At 39.4% G+C, this 19,499-nt stretch overlaps 1 protein-coding gene across 1 annotated transcript in view; it reads right to left on the bottom strand.

Annotated features, from left to right (window-relative positions):
* Positions 1-4,124, bottom strand: part of LOC128666904 (cytochrome P450 2C18) — a 241,981-nt gene extending 237,857 nt beyond the window's left edge. The window contains exon 1 of the mRNA XM_053721717.1: positions 3,960-4,124. Coding sequence (XP_053577692.1) covers positions 3,960-4,022 — 63 coding nt within the window. The 5' untranslated portion in view covers positions 4,023-4,124. The remainder of the gene's footprint in view (positions 1-3,959) is intronic.
* Between the last annotated feature and the right edge of the window lie 15,375 nt (positions 4,125-19,499).

The raw sequence follows: 19,499 nt of genomic DNA, 5'->3' as shown, positions 1-19,499 counted from the left end.
GAGCACACAGTTCCCAATGTTAAGGCACTTTTCAGTGCTGTTTTTTTTCTCTAACACCCCACTCCCACCAACTTTACCCACAAAGTACTGTCTAGTGCAGTAATTTTATTAAACAATAAAGATGCTGCTATCTTTATTTTTTAATAAAATACACTACACTGTATTTTGGGAGCATTTAGGGCACATTTATAAAATTAACCAGAGATTTGATCTCTTGTTAATTTTATAAGCACTAATTGCTACCGCAAGCTCACGGCAGCAATAACCAGCAACTTGTAATGGCTGGTTAATTATCACGTGCCTGCAATCTGGCAAATTCGCCCATTTGCTGGCACGCGATAATTTAGCACTCCACTTTTATTCTAGCCCTTAAGGGGCCATTTTATTTTTTACTTTTTGAATTCCATAGCTAAAAGTACTTGATAAACCCCAGACAACACTTTTCAGCTTATTGCTGAGTGTGCCAAAACATTTTTGAATGTAAAATGTGCTTTAAACATGCTCAAAACAAAATGAAATGACCAGCTACTACTTCCTCCTTTGCAATCTTACGGCTAGATTACGAGTTTTGCGTTAAAGGCTATGCGGTGCTAACAAGCAGTTTTCTCTCACCGCTCACTTACCTGCAGCGCTGGTATTACGGGTTTTTACAAACCCGTCGTTAAAAGACAAGAAGTGAGCGTTCAGCAAAATTTTGCTCATTACTGCACTCCAATACCAGCGCTGCTTAAGTCAGCGGTGAGCTGGTCATACGTGCTCGTGCACGATTTCCCCATAGGAATCAACAGGGAGAGCCGGCTGAGAAAAAGTCTAACACCTGCAAAAAAGCAGCGTAAAGCTCCTTAACGCAGCCCCATTGATTCCTATGGGCAAATAAAATGTATGTCTATACCTAACACCCTAACATGAACCCCGAGTCTAAACACCCCTAATCTTACACTTATTAACCCTAATCTGCTGCCCCCGACATCGTCGACACCTACATTATACTTATTAACCCCTAATCTGCCTCTCCGGACTCCGCCGCCACCTACATTATACTTATTAACCCCTAATCTGCTGCCCCCAACATCGCTGCCACCTGCATTAATATTTATTAACCCCTAATCTGCCGCCCCCAATGTCGCCGCCGCCGCCTACCTACATTTATTAACCCCTAATCTGCCGCCCCCAACGTCCCAATCAGCCAATAGAATGCAAGCTCAATTGAACTTCAATCCTATTGGCTGATTGCATCATCCAATATGATTTTTTCTACCTTAATTCTGATTGGCTGATAGAATTCTATCAGCCAATCGGAATCTAAGTGACGCCATCTTGGAAGACGTCACTTAAAGGAACCTTCATTCGTCGGGTAGTCGTCGGATGAAGCGGATGCTCCGCGCCAGATGTCTTGAAGATGGAGCCGCTCCACGTCGGATGGATGAAGATAGAAGATGCAGTCTGGATGAAGACTTCTGCCGTCTGGAGGACTACTTCGCCCGGCTTGGATGAAGACTTCTCCCGGCTTCGTTGAGGACTTCGGCCTGGTTGGATGAAGACTTCTGCCGCTTCCTTGAGGATGGATGTCCGGTCTTCAGAACTGTAAGTCGATCTTCAGGGGGTTAGTGTTAGATTTTTTTAGGTTAGGGTTTGGGCCTGCAAAAGAGCTAACTGCCCTTTTAAGGGGAATGCCCATCCAAATGCCCTTTTCAGAGCAATGGGGAGCTTAGGTTTTAGAGAGAGTATTTTATTTGGGGGGTTGTTTGTGTGGGTTGTGGGTTTTACTGTTGGGGGGTTGTTTGTATTTTTTTACAGGTAAAAGAGCTGATTACTTTGGGGCAATGCCCCTCAAAAAGCCCTTTTAAGGGCTATTGGTAGTTTAGTTTAGGCTAGGCTTTTTTTTTATTTTGATAGGGCTATTAGATTAGGTGTAATTAGTTTAAATATCTGTAATTTGTTTATTATTTTCTGTAATTTAGTGTGTTTTTTTGTACTTTAGCTAATTTAATTTAATTTAGGTAATTGTATTTAATTTAGTTAATTTATTTAATTATAGTGAAGTGTTAGGTGTTGGTGTAACTTAGGTTGGGTTTTATTTTACAGGTACTTTTGTATTTATTTTAGCTAGGTAGTTATTAAATAGTTAATAACTATTTAATAACTATTGTACCTAGTTAAAATAAATACAAACTTGCCTGGAAAATAAAAATAAACCCTAAGCTAGCTACAATGTAATTATTAGTTGTATTGTAGCTAGCTTAGGGTTTATTTTATAGGTATTTAGTTTTAAATAGGAATAATTTAGTTAATGATAGGAATTTTTATTTAGATTTATTGTAATTATATTTAAGTTAGGGGGTGTTAGGGTTAGGTTTAGACTTAGGTTTAGGGGTTAATACATTTAGTATAGTGGCGGAGACGTTGGGGACGGCAGATTAGGGGTTAATAAGTGTAGGTAGGTTGCGGCAACATTGGAGGCGGCAGATTAGGGGTTAATAAATATAATGTAGGTAGCGGTGATGTTGGGGGCAGCAGATTAGGGGTTCATAAATATAATGTAGGTGGCGGCGGTGTCCGGAGGGGCAGATTAGGGGTTAAAAATGTTCTTTAAGTGTTTGCAATGTGGGAGGGCCTCGGTTTAGGGGTTAATAGGTAGTTTATGGGTGTTAGTGTACTTTTTAGCACTTTTATGAGTTTTATGCTACGGCATTGTACCATAAAACTCTTAACTACTGAATTTTAAATGCGTTAGGACTCTTGACAGGGTAGGGTGTACCGCTCACTTTTTGGCCTCCCAGGACAGACTCGTAATACCGGCGCTATGGATGTCCCATAGAAAAAAGACTTTACGAAGTTTACATAAGTCGTTTTGCGGTAAGGCCAAAGAAGTGTGTGGTGATCTTAAACCTTCAAGACTCGTAATACCAGCGGTAGTGAAAAAGCAGCGTTAGGACCTGTTAATGCTGCTTTTTCAGCCTAACGCACAACTCGTAATCTAGCCGTTAGTTAGAATGCTCATATTTCATTGTCTGGAACACCCCTGAATGGGACTGATGGTTTAACCCTGTTACCATGCCATGGTCAATTTGTTTTTGTGATTCCATTATTTACATTAAAGAGACTAACTCAAAATTCTTCATAAAATGTTTCATTATGCATAAGTTAAAAGGATACTAAACTAACATTTTTTTTCATGATTCAGATAGAGATGGAATTTTTTAGCAACTTTCTAATTTACTCCAGTTATAAATGTTTCTACATTCTATTTTTATTTAAAAAGCAGGAATGTAAAGCTTAGGAGCCAGCCCACCTGGGTAGCGCTAAATGTAGCCACCAATCAGTATGCGCTACCCAGCGTGCTGAACCAAAAACCACAGATCTTTTCAACAAATAATACAAAGAGAACTAAATAATGTAGATAAAAATAAAATGTAAAGTTATTTAAAATTGCATGTTCTATCTAAATCAGATCCTTTAAAGGGACAGTTAACACCAGAATTTTTGTTGTTTAAAAAAAAAGATAATCCCTTTATTACCCATTTTCCAGTTTTGCATAACCAACACAGTTATAGAAATACACGTTTTACCTCTGTAATTACCTTGTATCTAAGCCTCTGCAAACTGCCCCCTTGTTTCAGTTCTTTTGGCAGACTTGCATTTTAGCCAATCAGTGCTCACTCCAAGGTAACTTCACGTGCATGATTTCAATGTTATCTATATGAAACACATGAACTAATGCCCTCTAGTGGTCAAAATGCATTCAGATTAGAGGCAGTCTTCAAGGTCTAAGAAATTAGCATATGAACCTCCTAGGTTTAGCTTTCAACTAAGAATACCAAGTGAACAAAGCAAAATTGGTGATAAAAGTAAATTGAAAAGTTGTTTAAAATTACATTCCCTATTTAAATCATGAAAGTTTTTTTCTACATCGTCAATCTCTCTTTCATAAAAAAATATGGACCAGGCTGAAAACTCACCTGAAAGAGGGATTTGAAGGGATCTTTGCCACATATCTGCAGGATGTTACCCAAAATAGGCATTGGTGTGAGTCCAGGGGGCAATTTCCCTTTGCCTTGTAGCCTGCTAGTCTGTAGTATGTTTAGCAGAAAGAAAACCACACATGCTAATAGCAATACTGCTGATACCCCAAGAACCTCCATACTGATCAGCTCTCAATGCGTCTACAACCCTTGTGTATGAGCCTTTTTATACAGCAACTCCTTAATCAGTAAGGTACTTGGCGTCCTGCCTTTTATCTGTGCAACAGTCCAATGTGTGTCACACAGAACTAAACTTGACTGACCCTTTATCTTATCATTGTTAAGAGTACATGTTGTCAGTATTTAGCCTCACCTGTGGGTTTTTTCTTGGCAATAATACACGTTGGATGGACAACTGTGATGTCTGCACTTCTCAATGACTTGCAAGAAAACATAAAGAGAAACAAAAAATGAGAGAAAACAAAACAAAGAAAAATTGCTTGGTAGGAAAGAATTTGCAGACTCACTTGTTACAAACAAATGTTAGAATAAAACCAGTCATGCATAGGTAGCGGAGAATACGATTTTGAAAAGTATAACATTGGTAAAGAAAGCAAAGCTGTCACTTATAAAGACTATGGGCTCATTTAAGAAACTGTGAAAGCATCTTTGGGCTTAGCAGGCTCGTCTGAAACACTTGTTAAATGGACAGTACACAGCAATTTTCATATAACTGCATATAATAGATACTACTACTTAGAAGCTCCCAGTTTAGCACTGTTGACACCCACTGAAAGGGGCTGGGTAAACAAAAAGAGCAGACTCTCTCCTCCTTCCCTGCATATGAAAAGACAGATAAAAGAAACGGGAGCCTGCAAACGAGCGTATACATCTGGCACTGTGGGGCTTGGTTAGGAGTCTGAAAATCAGCACAATGTTCTTAAAAATTAAGCAGAACTAAACATTGTTATAAAAACACCCCCAGATGGGCTATATAAATGGATCATCTACAAAAGATCTAGGCAAAGAAAAATCTAGTGTACAATGTCCCTTTAAGTAGAAGCAGGCTTAAAGGGACACTCAGGTCAAAATAAACTTGTATGATTCAGATAGCTCATCTATAGTTCTACTATTACATTTTTTATATACATACTTACTGGGGAACCAAAATCATATGTGCATGCGCACAAGCTCCCAGGGTATACGTATACTAGTCTGTGAGTGGCTGATGTCTGCCACATGATGCAGGGGGCCGGAAAATGGGAGATAAAAATAAATTCTACTGCATATTTGCACATTTGAAATTCAGAGTAGGTGTTAAATCATTGTCTTTTTATTATGCACTTGTTAATGAAGCAATTCTACTGTATTGAGAGGACCTTTAAGGAAAACTCAAATGGCATAAAGGGAATTAAGACCTTAAAACTAGGAGGTCCTTATTGATGATCAGCTTTTAACCAATTAGTAGAAGGGCTCAGTTTAGATGGTTTCTGATAAGCTAACCCACCTCAGTCCTGGATGTCCTATCTGGTAGCCAGTTTCTGAAAATCTGTGTATTCTATTGATCATTTAAGGCACAGAGGAAGTAAATAAATTAAATTGTCGGATACATTAACATTTTTATCTAAAGAGTACAAGAGTACAATGGTAAAGGTTTAAAAGGAAGATTTACATATTGTTAAAAATACGGGACTGTAAAAAAAGTGGGGGCAAATAAGGCCCCTAGAAATAGGGAGGGGGCCAGTTGGTAACCCTTCATGTCACTATCTTTCTAATATTTCATCCTGGATATCTTCTTACTACCTTTAGCTAAATTATTACCCAGATCCCTCATGCCTGTTGCCTTTTGGTCACATTTGACTCAGATCTTTCATTTGCTAATCAAATCTAGTTCTTACCTAATTCCTGCCAATTCCACTTTATATGGCACAATAATCCACTTTATATGTACAATAATCCACTTTATATGGTACAATAATCCCTCTTATATGGTACAATAATCTACCTTATATGTACAATAATCCACTTTATATGTACAATAATCCACTTTATATGGTACAATAATTCACTTTATATGTACAATAATCCACTTTATATGGTACAATAATTACCTTATATGTACAATAATCCACTTTATATGGTACAATAATCCACATTATATGGTACAATAATCCACTTTATATGGTACAATAATCCACTTTAGATGTACAATTATCCACTTTATATGTACAATAATCCACTTTATATGTACAATAATCCACATTATATGGTACAATAATCCACTTTATATGGTACAATAACCCACTTTATATGTACAATAATCCACTTTATATGTACAATAATCCACTTTATATGGTACAATAATTTCCTTATACGTACAATAATCCACTTTATATGGTACAATAATTCACATTATATGGTACAATAATCCACTTTATATGGTACAATTATCGACCTTATATGTACAATAATCCACGTTATATGGTACAATAATCCACTTTATATGGTACAATAATCCACTTTATATGGTACAATAATCCACTTTATATGTACAATAATCCACTTTATATGTACAATTATCTACCTTATATGTACAATTATCCACCTTATATGTACAATAATCCACCTTATATGTACAATAATCCACATTATATAGTACAATAATCCACTTTATATGGTACAATAATCCACTTTATATGGTACAATTATCGACTTTATATGTACAATAATCCACTTTATATGTACAATAATCCACTTTATATGGTACAATAATCCACTTTATATGGTACAATAATCCACTTTATATGTACAATAATCCACTTTATATGGTACAATAATCCACTTTATATGGTACAATAATCCACTTTATACGGTACAATAATCCACTTTATATGATACAATAAATGGAGGTATAGGGAAGATTGATAAAATAAGAAGATGTGTGGAATAATAGGGAGAATATGAGGGGGTTATAAAAATATTATAAATTCCTATTATAAAATGAATTACTTATTTTATTTTATACTTGTTACTGGTGTATTTGGGCTGGGAATATTTAGCACTCACATAAGGGATTAAAGGCTTACCATGTCGATCCCAGGAAAGAGGAAAGGGGGAAAACTATAACCTTCAATACTCATAAATATGCTTTAAATGGCCCACAGGGCCTACCATTAATAATGACAGATACAAAGTTTGGGTAAAATTTGGACCATCACTGGTCCCTTTTATTAACCTATTATCTTTTAGGATTAATTAGTAAATAAACCGACAAATAAATAAATAAACAGATGGCGGCAAATGAGAGGCTAAGACTAAACCCCGGACTACAGAGGAGAGCGGCCTGATCTAAGGCAACAGCAGAAAACTCTGCACGAGGGATGGAGATGCTACTAGGGGTGTTCCCAGTTCTTCTGGCCTACCTACCCGGAGGGAGGGGCACTCCAGTTAACTGAAGTAATCAACCCCACCGTCATCACCCTGGCCATCACTCCCCCCGTTCACCGTCTCCTTACGTTCCTGGCCGCAAACCTCCCGCCACAAGGGATAGCATCTCAGATATCACTTGCCGCCACCTGCCCAACCTGACTTACAGGAAGGGAGCGAGAGCCCTTGTCAAATCACCTAAAAATAAGTCTAGCCCTATATCAGATAAGTGAACCCCATCGGGTCTATAGAGCTCCTGCTTGTCAGCCGTAATTGCATCGTGCCGGACCACGAAGCCCTGGGAACCAGTGACGGATGCCCCCACATCCCTGTTCAGCTTCTTTCTCACCCTATAGGCTGCGCCAGAGGATCCCATACAACTTATAACGGTTCGATCGCCAGCGACCCAATTTTTTAATGGTATGCTCCTGTGCCCCCTGCAAAGTGGCATTTGTAGCCGCACCAATCTGAAACGAATGAGGGGTGATCCTGGAGGGGTCAAAACCAGCCGCTTCTACAGCCTGCACTAAGACTCTACGAAACTGGTAAATCGAAAGGGCCGCTCCGTTCTCATGCATCAAGAATTGGCCGGCCCCCGCTGGCCTATGCCGCAAGTATGCTGCCAATGTCGCTAAGGGGCAGCAAAGATCCCCTTGCGCTGCAAAAGTGAGCCAAGTACCCTTAGCCGCTTGATCTGTTTTAGATTTAGGTATAAAAAGCAAAACTGAGGGTGAAATTTTGGCATGATCAAATTGCACCCCTCTATTAATATGCTTTTTTGACGGGGACACCAGCTCTGTAATTCGCAGGGCCCCTGCGATTGCCAGGACAAATGCTGCTTTGAAAAGTAGAATTCAAATTCTGAATTGCAAATGCTAGTTAAAACCGCTACCAGCCTCTCAAGCCGGTTCCGAGTGATAGGTTCCCTAATATCTCCCTTGTTGGGCTGCATCCGCCCCCAACCCTTGAGAGTCTGCCTAATGAAAAAACAGCCTGTGGGGTCCCCCGATCCCAGCAGTTTGAAGAAGAATGATAGGGCTGCTAGGCGGAACTGGACCGCCCCTTTCCACAAACCTTGTGCTTGCATGCATACTAGCCACTCACCCAGCATCACCTGAGAGCTGACTGATGACTCCGCCCTCCACGTAGTGCAGAATTTGTCCCATTCCTTCCAGTGGCTAATGTAGGTTTGCCAGGTCGCTGGGGCGAGGGATGAGCGGACTAATGGGATTAAGGAGAGGCAGGTTCCACTAGCTGCCAAAGAAAACTGGGACAGGTTAGCCCTTCCTCTGCCACTCGCGGTGCTAATCGTCTAAAAGTAGCCCAATCAAACCTAGATAGGGCATCAGCTATAACGTTATTGACCCCTGGAACGTGACTCACTTGGAAATGGATGTTGAGTTGAAGACACCTCAAAACTAGATGTCGCAACAATCGTACCACAGTAACAGAGGAAGCAGAAAGCCTATTAATGGAATGCACAACACTTAAGTTATCTGTCCAAAATATTACCAACCTATTCTGCAGCCTCTGTCCCCACAGCTCGACTGCCATGACAATTGGGAACAATTCAAGGAGAGTCAGGTTCCTGATAAGAGGAGCACAACTCCATTCCAATGGCCAGGGTTCGGCACACCATTCCCTTTGGAAATAGGCTCCATAACCCTGGGATCCTTCTGCGTCCGTAAACAGATGCAGGATCTGGCTAGATATTGGGCTGGATCGCCAGACACTAATACCGTTAAATTGTTCCAAAAACATCTCCCAGACTTTTAGGTCCTCCCTCATGTCTCTTGAGACAAGTATTTTTTCTGACATGCTGGGGTTGCCTTTAAGGCGACTTTCCAGCCTCCTGTTGAAAATCCTGCCCATGGGGATCACCCTACAGGCAAAGTTTAACAACCCCAAAAGGAACTGCAAGGCCCTCAAAGATACATATTTCTTGGAAACAGCCGCCCTAACTGAAACCAACATATGCTGCACCTTTTCCATGGGTAACCTGCAGACCATCTGCAAAGTGTCTATTTCAATACCCAGGAAGGTCAATGTAGTACATGGACCCTGTGTCTTATCCTCTGCTAATGGCACACCCAGTTGTGACATGAGACTTCTCATCTCAATCATAAGGTGGGTACACCTGTCTGTATTGTGTTCCCCCACTAGGAGAAAATCATTGAGGTAGTGCGCTATGTAATCCCCTCCCACCAACTTTGCTACGGCCCAGTGCAAAAATGTACTGAAACATTCGAACATTGAGCATGAGATGGCACACCCCATGGGTAAGCATCGGTCCATGTAGTAACTACCCTCAAATTTACATCCCATAAGGGGAAATGACGATGGGTGTAAAGGGAGGAGATGAAAGGCGGACTCAATATCCAGTTTTGCCAATAAAGCACCTCTCCCAAACCCACGGACCAAGTCAAGAGCTTTATCAAATGACTGGTAATGAACCGTGCTAAGCTCCGGGTCAATCACATCATTGACTGATTGCCCTCTAGGGTAAGAGAGATGCTGTATTAGGCAAAACTTCCCAGGTTCCTTTTTCGGGACCACTCCCAAAGGAGAGATAACCAAATTATCAATTGGTGGGATGCTAAAGGGGCCCACTACTCTCCCCAAAGCTATTTCTTTCACTAGCTTATCCCTGACCACTCCTGGGTACTAATAGGCAGATTTCAAATTACGATGGTTTTGCGAACCCACAATAGATTTGTTGGTGGGTATCACAAAACCATCCCTAAATCCCGCCAAGAGCAAGCCTGCTACTTGGCGGTCAGGATATGTGCGCAACCATAGCTCAAGAGCGTCCACCCTCCCGGGGTGGGCGCCCTTAGACACAAGAGGTTGCCGGGCTGTTGATTTATCCGTGTTAGTGTCCTTTCTCCTGGAACAATCCACTCCCGGATGGGGTGCACCACAGAACTTGCATACGTGCCGGTACAGGCATGCTGTGCCCTTGTCACACCTTTTCTCCTGAAAGGCCCAGCACGCCCTACCCTTATGCCTATTCTTGCTCTGAAAACGCGCCCCTGTGACTCACTGATGGTGGTGAGGGGGATCTCTCGGAACCCAGACGGGACCACAAATGTATTTCTTGGGACCCGAATGCTAGCGCAGAATTTCCAGCCATTTTCCTCCTAAAATTGGAATCATATTCCCTCCACACACCGTCTTTATGATGCTGGTAAATCCAGTGGATTGTATCAGCATGCTTAAATAGCGCCTGACCTTGGTCTGGAAATTTGTCTAAATAGCAAGAAGAAAGGATCCTGAAACACTTGAGCCACTCGTCAAATGTTTCAGGACGCTTGACTCTTTTAGGGCCAGTTCCATCCGCACTCTTCTCTTTTTGCCTATGTGCTTCAAGAGAAAGTTCGAAAATGTTCACATATCTGCCCTCTTGAATTCTCCTTACCAATTTTTGCTTCAGATGACTGTGAAGCGAGAAAATTGGGCAAGATAAAGCATCGCCAGCTAAAGCTACCTTCCTGCTAACCACTGTTGGAGGTGTTTGTGGCTGCCCGGGGGCTAACGGAGTTACTACCTCAATTCTCTGTTCTTTTTGTAACTGACCTGACCTCATCTCTTTAAGCATCTTATACATGCGTTTTTGCCCTTTAGATTTTAAGCCTAAAGACGTGTCACTACCTACTGATGAAACTGTTGCTGCCGATGAGGAAGCTGTTCCCGCAGATGCCATGCCGGATGATAGCACGACAGTGGAGTTCTGCTTTCCGGACAAAACTTCCTGCAAAAACAGAGAGGAAATCGCGAGCACTTTGCCCTGAAAACAAGGGAAACCCAGGTGTGCCCTGAGGGGCCCCAAACCCTCCATGCTCATTAACATTCCCTGCATTTTGCTCATTCATCTGTCTATATACATTCAGATTCTCACTATTGAGGACATTAACAACATCAGCATTAGAACAATTTTTTTGCATTTGCACCTGAACAGTATTAGTATTCGCAGCATTTTGCGCATTGACACCACCATTCAAGTTGGCACTCTCACTATAAACCGTTTGCACAGGCACATGAACAGCATTAACATTTGTAGCATTTGGTTGAACTGACTCATTAACAGCATTTGCAGCATTTATCCCACTCACTCCCCCATGCAAGTTCACACTATCACTATTAACCATGTTCATGGCCGCATTAACTGTGTTCGCACTGGCTGCATAATTATTGGGAGTGCCCAATGTCTGCCTGCCCACACTCAAAGCATCAGCATTAAACAAAGGAACTGCCTGTCCTAAAACTGTTCCGAATATTTGGCTTTTTGGAGTAGAAACATTTTGACTTTGAAACACCACATTAACGTTAGCATTTGGCTGTGTTCCAACATTTGTAAATGTGCTAACATGTTGTGTACACACATCCGCATCAATCATAACCGGATTGGGCCCTATAGGGTTAACATTCTGCGTTTGCACATTAACCTCATTCATAACCACAGCCACATTCGCATGTCTCTGCCTATTGTGATCGATAATAAAACTCTCACCGCCTGTGTTACTAAGGGCCTGGCCCCTACTCACAACCGCCACACTACCCCTTGACAAAACTGAATCCCTGCTTGCCCCATGCACGCCAAACATTTGCCTTGTACTCCCCAAGCCCCTCCGGCGACCGACTAGGCGGCACCTGGCCAGAGAGCGCGTACGGTGCTCACCTGCCTGGGGCCCGTGTCTGATCACCGTTCGACCGCGTGTGTGAAGGGTTGTAGCGCTGATGTCACCGGAAGCATAACTACGCTCAACCGGAAGTGACGTCAGCGCTTGGTCTGGATGCGGCCTGGATGGATTCGGGCCCACCGGGTGATGAAGGAGGCCATCAGGAGGGGCATTAAGGAGCGCAGCTGGCGCATTGTGCGGTAAGGCAAGGGGGTTAGCCAGGGTGGCAGGGGGCGCCCCAGGAAACAAATCTCGGGTAATTTGCAAGATGGGGGGTGGGGGTACCACACGTGGTGTGACAGGCAGAACAGTATCGGGCTTGGAGGAGAGCCTCGTGGTGGGGGCCAAAGATGGAGGAGCTTGCTCTAGGTCCATAGGGGGATTTAAAGATGGCAGTTCTGGCGGCAAAATTGCAGGTTGTGGTAAATTTGATGGGGTAACCATAGCTAGATTGGGAGCTCCATTTAAGTTTTGCAGGGGATTACCTGCTGAAATTGCTTGCGCAAGGAAGGAAAGCAGGGATGCCATTGCACCTGCCGCATTTGGAGGAAGTGCTGCAAACATACCTAAAATAGATAAATCTGGGCCACTAGAAGCTGAAGGTGCCAAACCTAGAACCACAGGGGGGTTAGGCTGAGGATCAGGGGTAGTAACAGAGGGGCTATGAAGGGAGGTTGGAGGAGGATGAACTTCTACTGTAGTATGCAGGATTTGCCTAGGTGTGGTTATAGGAATTTGATCAGGGGCCTGGGTTGTGGTTGGAGAGGGGGGGTTTCCTCAATGACTTGAGAAAGAGGAATAATATTATCTGCTTCAGTGATACTTAGCTGCTGCTCCTGTAATCCATGCCTAGTAACAGGAACTTTTCCCTCCCTAAACCTCAGGGGTGGAGCGGAGGATCTTCTGGAACGCCTCATGATGGAAGAATTGAAGATGGAGTGAAGAAGAATAAACTAATCTGCTTCTATGAAAAAGGATCAACTTGTCAGCTTCTTGTCCAAGGTCATAGAGGATCAGGAACTGCAGGCATCAGCATAAGAAAGGTAAGCCACTCCCTGCCCCAACAACATTGTTGCAAACAGAAACAAACTCCCTCTGTCTTTACTCTCCCTGACAGCCTTAACCCTTATGTCGCTGCAAGCCTATTTGGCTCCACACTTACTTTCTGTTCTCGATTATAACAGATCTGATTTTGTGTTTTTATCATTGATGGGACATTGTCCAGGAATTACCCAATCCCATTGTTTATCTCTCTAAAATGTTCCCTTAGCTTATAAATGTTTTAAAGGGACACTGAACCCAACTTTTTTTCTTTCATGATTCAGATAGAGCATGAAATTTTAAGCAACTTTCTAATTTACTCCTATTATCATTTTTTTTTTGTTTTCTTGCTATCTTTATTTTAAAAGCAGGAATGTAAATCTTAGCAGCCAGCCCATTTTAGGTTCAGCACCATGGATATGGCTTGCTTATTCAAGGCTGACATTTACTCACTAATAAGCAAGCATAACCCAGGTTCTCAACCAAAAATGGGCTGGCTCCTATGCATCACAAAAACTGCTTTTTAAATAAAGATAGCAAGAGAACAAAGCAAAATTGATAAAAGGAGTAAATTAGAAAGTTGCTGAAAATTGCATTCTCTATCTGAATCGTGAAAGAAAAAAATTGGGTTTAGTGTCCCTTTAAGGTCAAGTCAGTTTTTCCTTGAATGTGTTAACTATTCACCATAGTTAGACACCACTGCTCCAGTATAAATAGCTATTTATTAATATAAATTCTGCAGAGTTAAATTGAGTCATACAATACTTGGTGTATATCACAAATATAATGTTTTATTGTTATAAAAATACAATAACATTAGGAGAATACCTCCGTCATGAGAATACACATCTTATATAGAATATAGGTGTCTATTACAATCTTTTTTATTCTGTCTATTGGCTGTTTTTGTCTCCCAATATGTAACATATTACATCATTTTGGTAATACAAAAAGTTTGAATTGGAACTGAGCAGATAGAGGAAAAGTGACCCATATGATGCATGGGCACCAATGCCTTCAGTGCAGTGGCGTATTTAGGTTTTGTTCTGCCTTAGGCACTCACAATTCTGCTGCCTCCCCCCCCCCACCCTCAAGTTTTTAGGCCATAACATTTTTTGATCAGGGAGTAATTAGATTTTTTTATTTTTTTTTAATGGCGTTTCCGAAATAAATGTTTACAAACACACAGAGAGTCACAGACACAAACAGATTTATTCACATACACACACACACACACACACATAGTCACATACATATATACACAGTCACATACACACACAGAGTTATACACATATAAATGCACACACATATATTGCTGCAATATATATATATATATATATATATATATATATATATATATAAAAACAAACAAAACACAGATTTCTTGAAACAATAGCTACCCAAATAAAATATTAAGTGCTGAAAACCAACAGAACTATAGGCAATAGCTAGCTGAATAAAATGAGAGCTACCTCTAAACTATAAGCTCCATTATACCCCCTAGAATCTAAGTTATTTTAACAAAATCTCCCATTATACAGTATAACTGGATAATGGGCAGTCTTATACATATACCCCCTAGAATGTAAGTTCTTTTAACAAAATCTCCTATTATACAGTATAACTGGATAATACTTCTAAAATGCCTGTAAGCTTCTTACAAATATAGCCAAAAAAAGTACCCTCTCACAATCTGCCACCCTAGGCAAGTGCCTTGTTTGCCTAGGCCCAGGGGCATATTAAGGCATAGGCCAACAAGGCTGGTGCCTAGGGCAGCAGATTTTTAAGGGGCAGCAGAATTTTGAGTCCCTAGGGCCACTCTACTGAACTCAGGGCCGGGTGGCTAAATCAACCAATTACAAATTACTTAAATGGCTGGCCGGGCTATTGCTATCCTATGGGATTGTATGTGGGTGCGCATGACATGGTGACAGTGGAGGCGGAGCTCACTTGCGCAGCCTGGCCTGGACTGAGAGGGAATGCGGTATTCTTCCTGGCTCCACTGCATGATTGAGGCTCACACAGACTACACAGTGCAGTGTGCACTACACCGTGACCACTGTGAAACAGCATATGCCTTTCTCCCTTCAATACATCTTCATTAGGCATTAAAATACTTAAACGGATTAGTCACTAAATACTTGTACATTTACTGTTTGTCTATCTGTCATACATGCAAAGAATTAGTATTTATTGCTGAATCTATACAACTATGTGACTTAAAACACAACTGAAAATATGTTGTATGCATTTAATACATTCAGAAACAATACAAGTATATACTTTATTATGATTGTATCATGTGACTTTTTCCCCTAGGATACAATTCCTAAACCTATCATAACTACTGTTGTATTTTTTAAGTACTTTTAAAGGCCAGTTTGTATATTCATTACATATTTATCCAAGCAGATATTTTGCTTAAATAACTGTCAATCACCAAAGAAGATGTTTAAGGTTAAACAACTACCTACTGACAAACTATCATACAGTGAAGGATATTTTTTTCTGATATAAACACTTTAATCACCTGACTTGCAAAATAATGTCTTTATATATATATATATATATATATATATATATATATATATATATATGTGTGTGTGTGTGTGTGTGTGTGTGTGTGAGACCAGAGTGAATGCAAGCCCTGGTGAACATCTACTTAAAAAGACATTTTTTTCAATTTTTTACACCCTGCCCCAAAAATATTATGTCTAAAAAAAGGCCTTAAACCTGGGGTGGGGTGGGGGGGGGGCAGCAGAATTTTGAGTGCCTAGGGCAGCACAAAACCTAAATACGCCCTTGCCTAGGCCAAAATTTGCTCTTGCTTCAGTGATTACAATTCATCTTACCAGATGTTTTGCACTATATTTTTTACAGAGAAAATAAAAATAACTACCTTAAAAAAAGATAAGATATTTTAAAACCTCTGGCGCTGCAAAAATTGCTGCTAAAATTGGCAAATGGAAAATTGGATGAATATGATATGACCTACTTAGTTTAAAAATTGTATCAGAAAAAACTTTGGTCTTAATGATAAATTATGAACGTTTGTTACATGCGCAAAAATATATTTTATTAGACACAAAATAAACAGATAAAAAATATATATAGCTGATCAGCTGGTGCAATTAAAATTAAATAAAATAAATAAATAAATGCAGTATCAATAAATAAAATGACATAAACACAACAGATACACAAAATAAAACTTGATCCAAAGAAAGTCCATAGGCCTTCAAGGGTTAATATGGGTTTGATCCAGAGCGGAATGAGTTCAGAAACTCCTTCAACAGCTGAGATGTCGAATGCCAATTATAGCTGGAAGCTGGAATGACAATGAATCCAAATCAAAAGAACAGCAGAGAACCAAAATTAAGGTGTTCAATTTCACTTACACCGTGTTTTGGTCTCTGCAGCAGCGGTCAGTCACTGAAAGATAACAGTGGAAGCGGGTGTTTCTCTAGTGTAGAAGCCGATGTCGGATAACTGCTCCACTCAGGGATTCTCACAGTATCGAAGCCGGTCTGTAATGACTACGTCACGTAACGTCAGGAAGGGGCGGAGCAACGCGTTTCAGCCCGTTCAGGGCCTTTGTCAAGCTCCAGAAGAGAGTGTAGTAGGTTCTTTTAAACCTATAACTTTTATGTTGATTGGTTGAGTGCCATAAGTAGGAGTGTCTTGCAATTAAAGACAAAGTTAGTAATGGCGATGTGCTAGCAAACAATGATACATTCTTCATAAGTGCAAATTTGTTACCATATTGCTATACAACATATTGCCTTATCTGTCTCAATTAGTAATAGCAACGATCATATTTAAACAGGGCAGCTGCAAAAAACAGAAAAAAGAAAGGTTTCCATATTTGAGGCAAAGATATGCAGTGATGTATGATCATAATTCAAAAACGATACATAATTTGTTATCACCAAGACCAAAGAAAATGAATAAATAAATAAATCAATCACAATCCATCCAATTGATCGTAATAAAAAATAATAAATAAAGTATATATATATATATATTAAAATGTTAAAATAATCTTTATAAAAACACTAAATAGACCTATATATATAAAAATTATCTTAAAAATAATCATCTAAAAAACGGGGAAACTAAACGAATCACAATATTATATAATATATGTTTGCATATATCAAGACCAACACATATATCCAAAAACAATTGTACTTAAAGGGATATACTAAGCACAATAACCAAACAGTAGTTGTGCATATCTTTCCTTTGTCCACATATATATGTGCTTATATTTTCATTTGCTTATATTTTCAGACAATTGTTTGAAAGTTGTTTTTATTTGATATTAAAACATAAAGAATATATAAAAGACGTAAAAAAGTTAAAACTTGGAGAGTTAAAATAAAAAAAGGGGGGATAAAAAGATTAAAAATGAATTACTTGACCTAATTAATTCTAATCTCTAAGAAAGCAACCTATATCAAAGTCAATATTTAAACCATTGGGTTGTAATGTCTTTAAATCGAAAATCCATTTTGTTTCTTTTTTAATTAAATCAGACTGGATGTTGCCACCCCTCCAATGTGGTTTAACCTTCTCTATTCCTATATATGAGAAATGGGCTAAATTCCCATTGTTACATGCAGCAAAATGCTTTGGTACAGGGAGGTCTTTATTCCTGTCTAAATCATATTTTTCTATAGACCATATGTGCTCCCGTATACGGTCACGTAATGGTCTTTCCGATTCACCTATATACTGTTTGCCACATCGGCATTGTATTAGGTAAACCACATATCTATCAGAGCATCTTATGGTATCTTTGATCTTAAAAGACTTTCCTGTTATATTAGATGTAAACTCCTTCTGTTTCCTAGAATGTTTACAGGACTTGCATGTTAAGCAGGGAAAGAAGCCATTAATTTTCTTACCTGTTAAGTCCTGCTGTGATTTATTTTTAGTCTTAGTTTTATTCTCAGTAGGTGCTAAAATTGTTTTCAGGTTGCGAGCCCTTTTATAAACAATTTGTGGTTTAGCTGGTAAAATAGAACCCAATTGTTCATCATTCTTTAAAATCCCCCAATATTTTTTTAGAATTTTTTCTATTAGATATTTATTGCTACAGTATCCAGTAATAAAAGGGATAAAAGTATTATCATTCTCCTTACTTTATTGTTTGCCAAAGATACATAAGAGTTTGACAAACCCACCTGGTAGGCCGATTATATCAGGAATTGGATCACTTACAGCTAACCTTTCCGAATACTTAGATATTTTCCTCCAGAAATATGTTAGATCTTTGTCCTCTTATCTGAAAGACTCAACGGATGTATTAAAATTAATAGAAAACATCCCGTGGCAAGAGGATTTTCTTCTTGTCACGTGTGATGTTGCGTCGTTATATACGTGCATTAACCATGCAGACGGCCTACGAGCAGTCAGACATTTTTTAGACATTGATAATACTATTAAAAGTGAACAAAAATCTTTTCTAATAGACTCAATAGAATTCATTTTAACACATAACTTTTTTAGCTATATGGATCAATTTTATAATCAGGAAAGAGGAACGGCTATGGGCACCAGGTTTGCTCCAAGTTACGCTAATTTATTTATGGGATACTGGGAACAAACATTTTTATCCACTACCCCTTTTGGAGCAAACCTGGTGTCATACAAACGTTATATAGACGATATCCTCATTATTTGGAGAGGGGAAGAAAATATACTAGAAGAATTTGTTGCCTCGATGAATAATAATGAACTAAACTTAAAGTTTACATACGAAAAAAGCAGACAAAATATCAGTTTTCTGGATTTAGAATTATTTCCCGCTAATAGTAAAATTCTCTCTAAAACGCACTTTAAAACTGTAGATGCCAACAGTTATATTCATTATACCAGCTGTCACCACCCAAGGTGGATTGAGAACATTCCCAAAGGCCAGTTTTTACGTGTAAAGAAAAATTGTTCAAATCTAACTGATTTTGATGCCCAATCAGATAAGCTGAAACAAAAATTTATAGAGAGAGGTTATAATGCTAATAAAATAGAAAAGGTACGTATGGAAGTAAGAGAAGTTAACAGACAGGATCTAGTTCAAAATAATACGAGATCCCAAAATAAAATTCAAAGGAGGAATGATAATACTTTTATCCCTTTTATTACTGGATACTGTAGCAATAAATATCTAATAGAAAAAATTCTAAAAAAATATTGGGGGATTTTAAAGAATGATGAACAATTGGGTTCTATTTTACCAGCTAAACCACAAATTGTTTATAAAAGGGCTCGCAACCTGAAAACAATTTTAGCACCTACTGAGAATAAAACTAAGACTAAAAATAAATCACAGCAGGACTTAACAGGTAAGAAAATTAATGGCTTCTTTCCCTGCTTAACATGCAAGTCC

This window comes from Bombina bombina, chromosome 7 (genome assembly GCF_027579735.1).
Source record: "Bombina bombina isolate aBomBom1 chromosome 7, aBomBom1.pri, whole genome shotgun sequence".
Lineage (NCBI taxonomy): Eukaryota > Metazoa > Chordata > Amphibia > Anura > Bombinatoridae > Bombina > Bombina bombina.
Note: the sequence above shows the minus strand (reverse complement) of the source record. Positions and strands in the feature narration are given on the sequence as shown.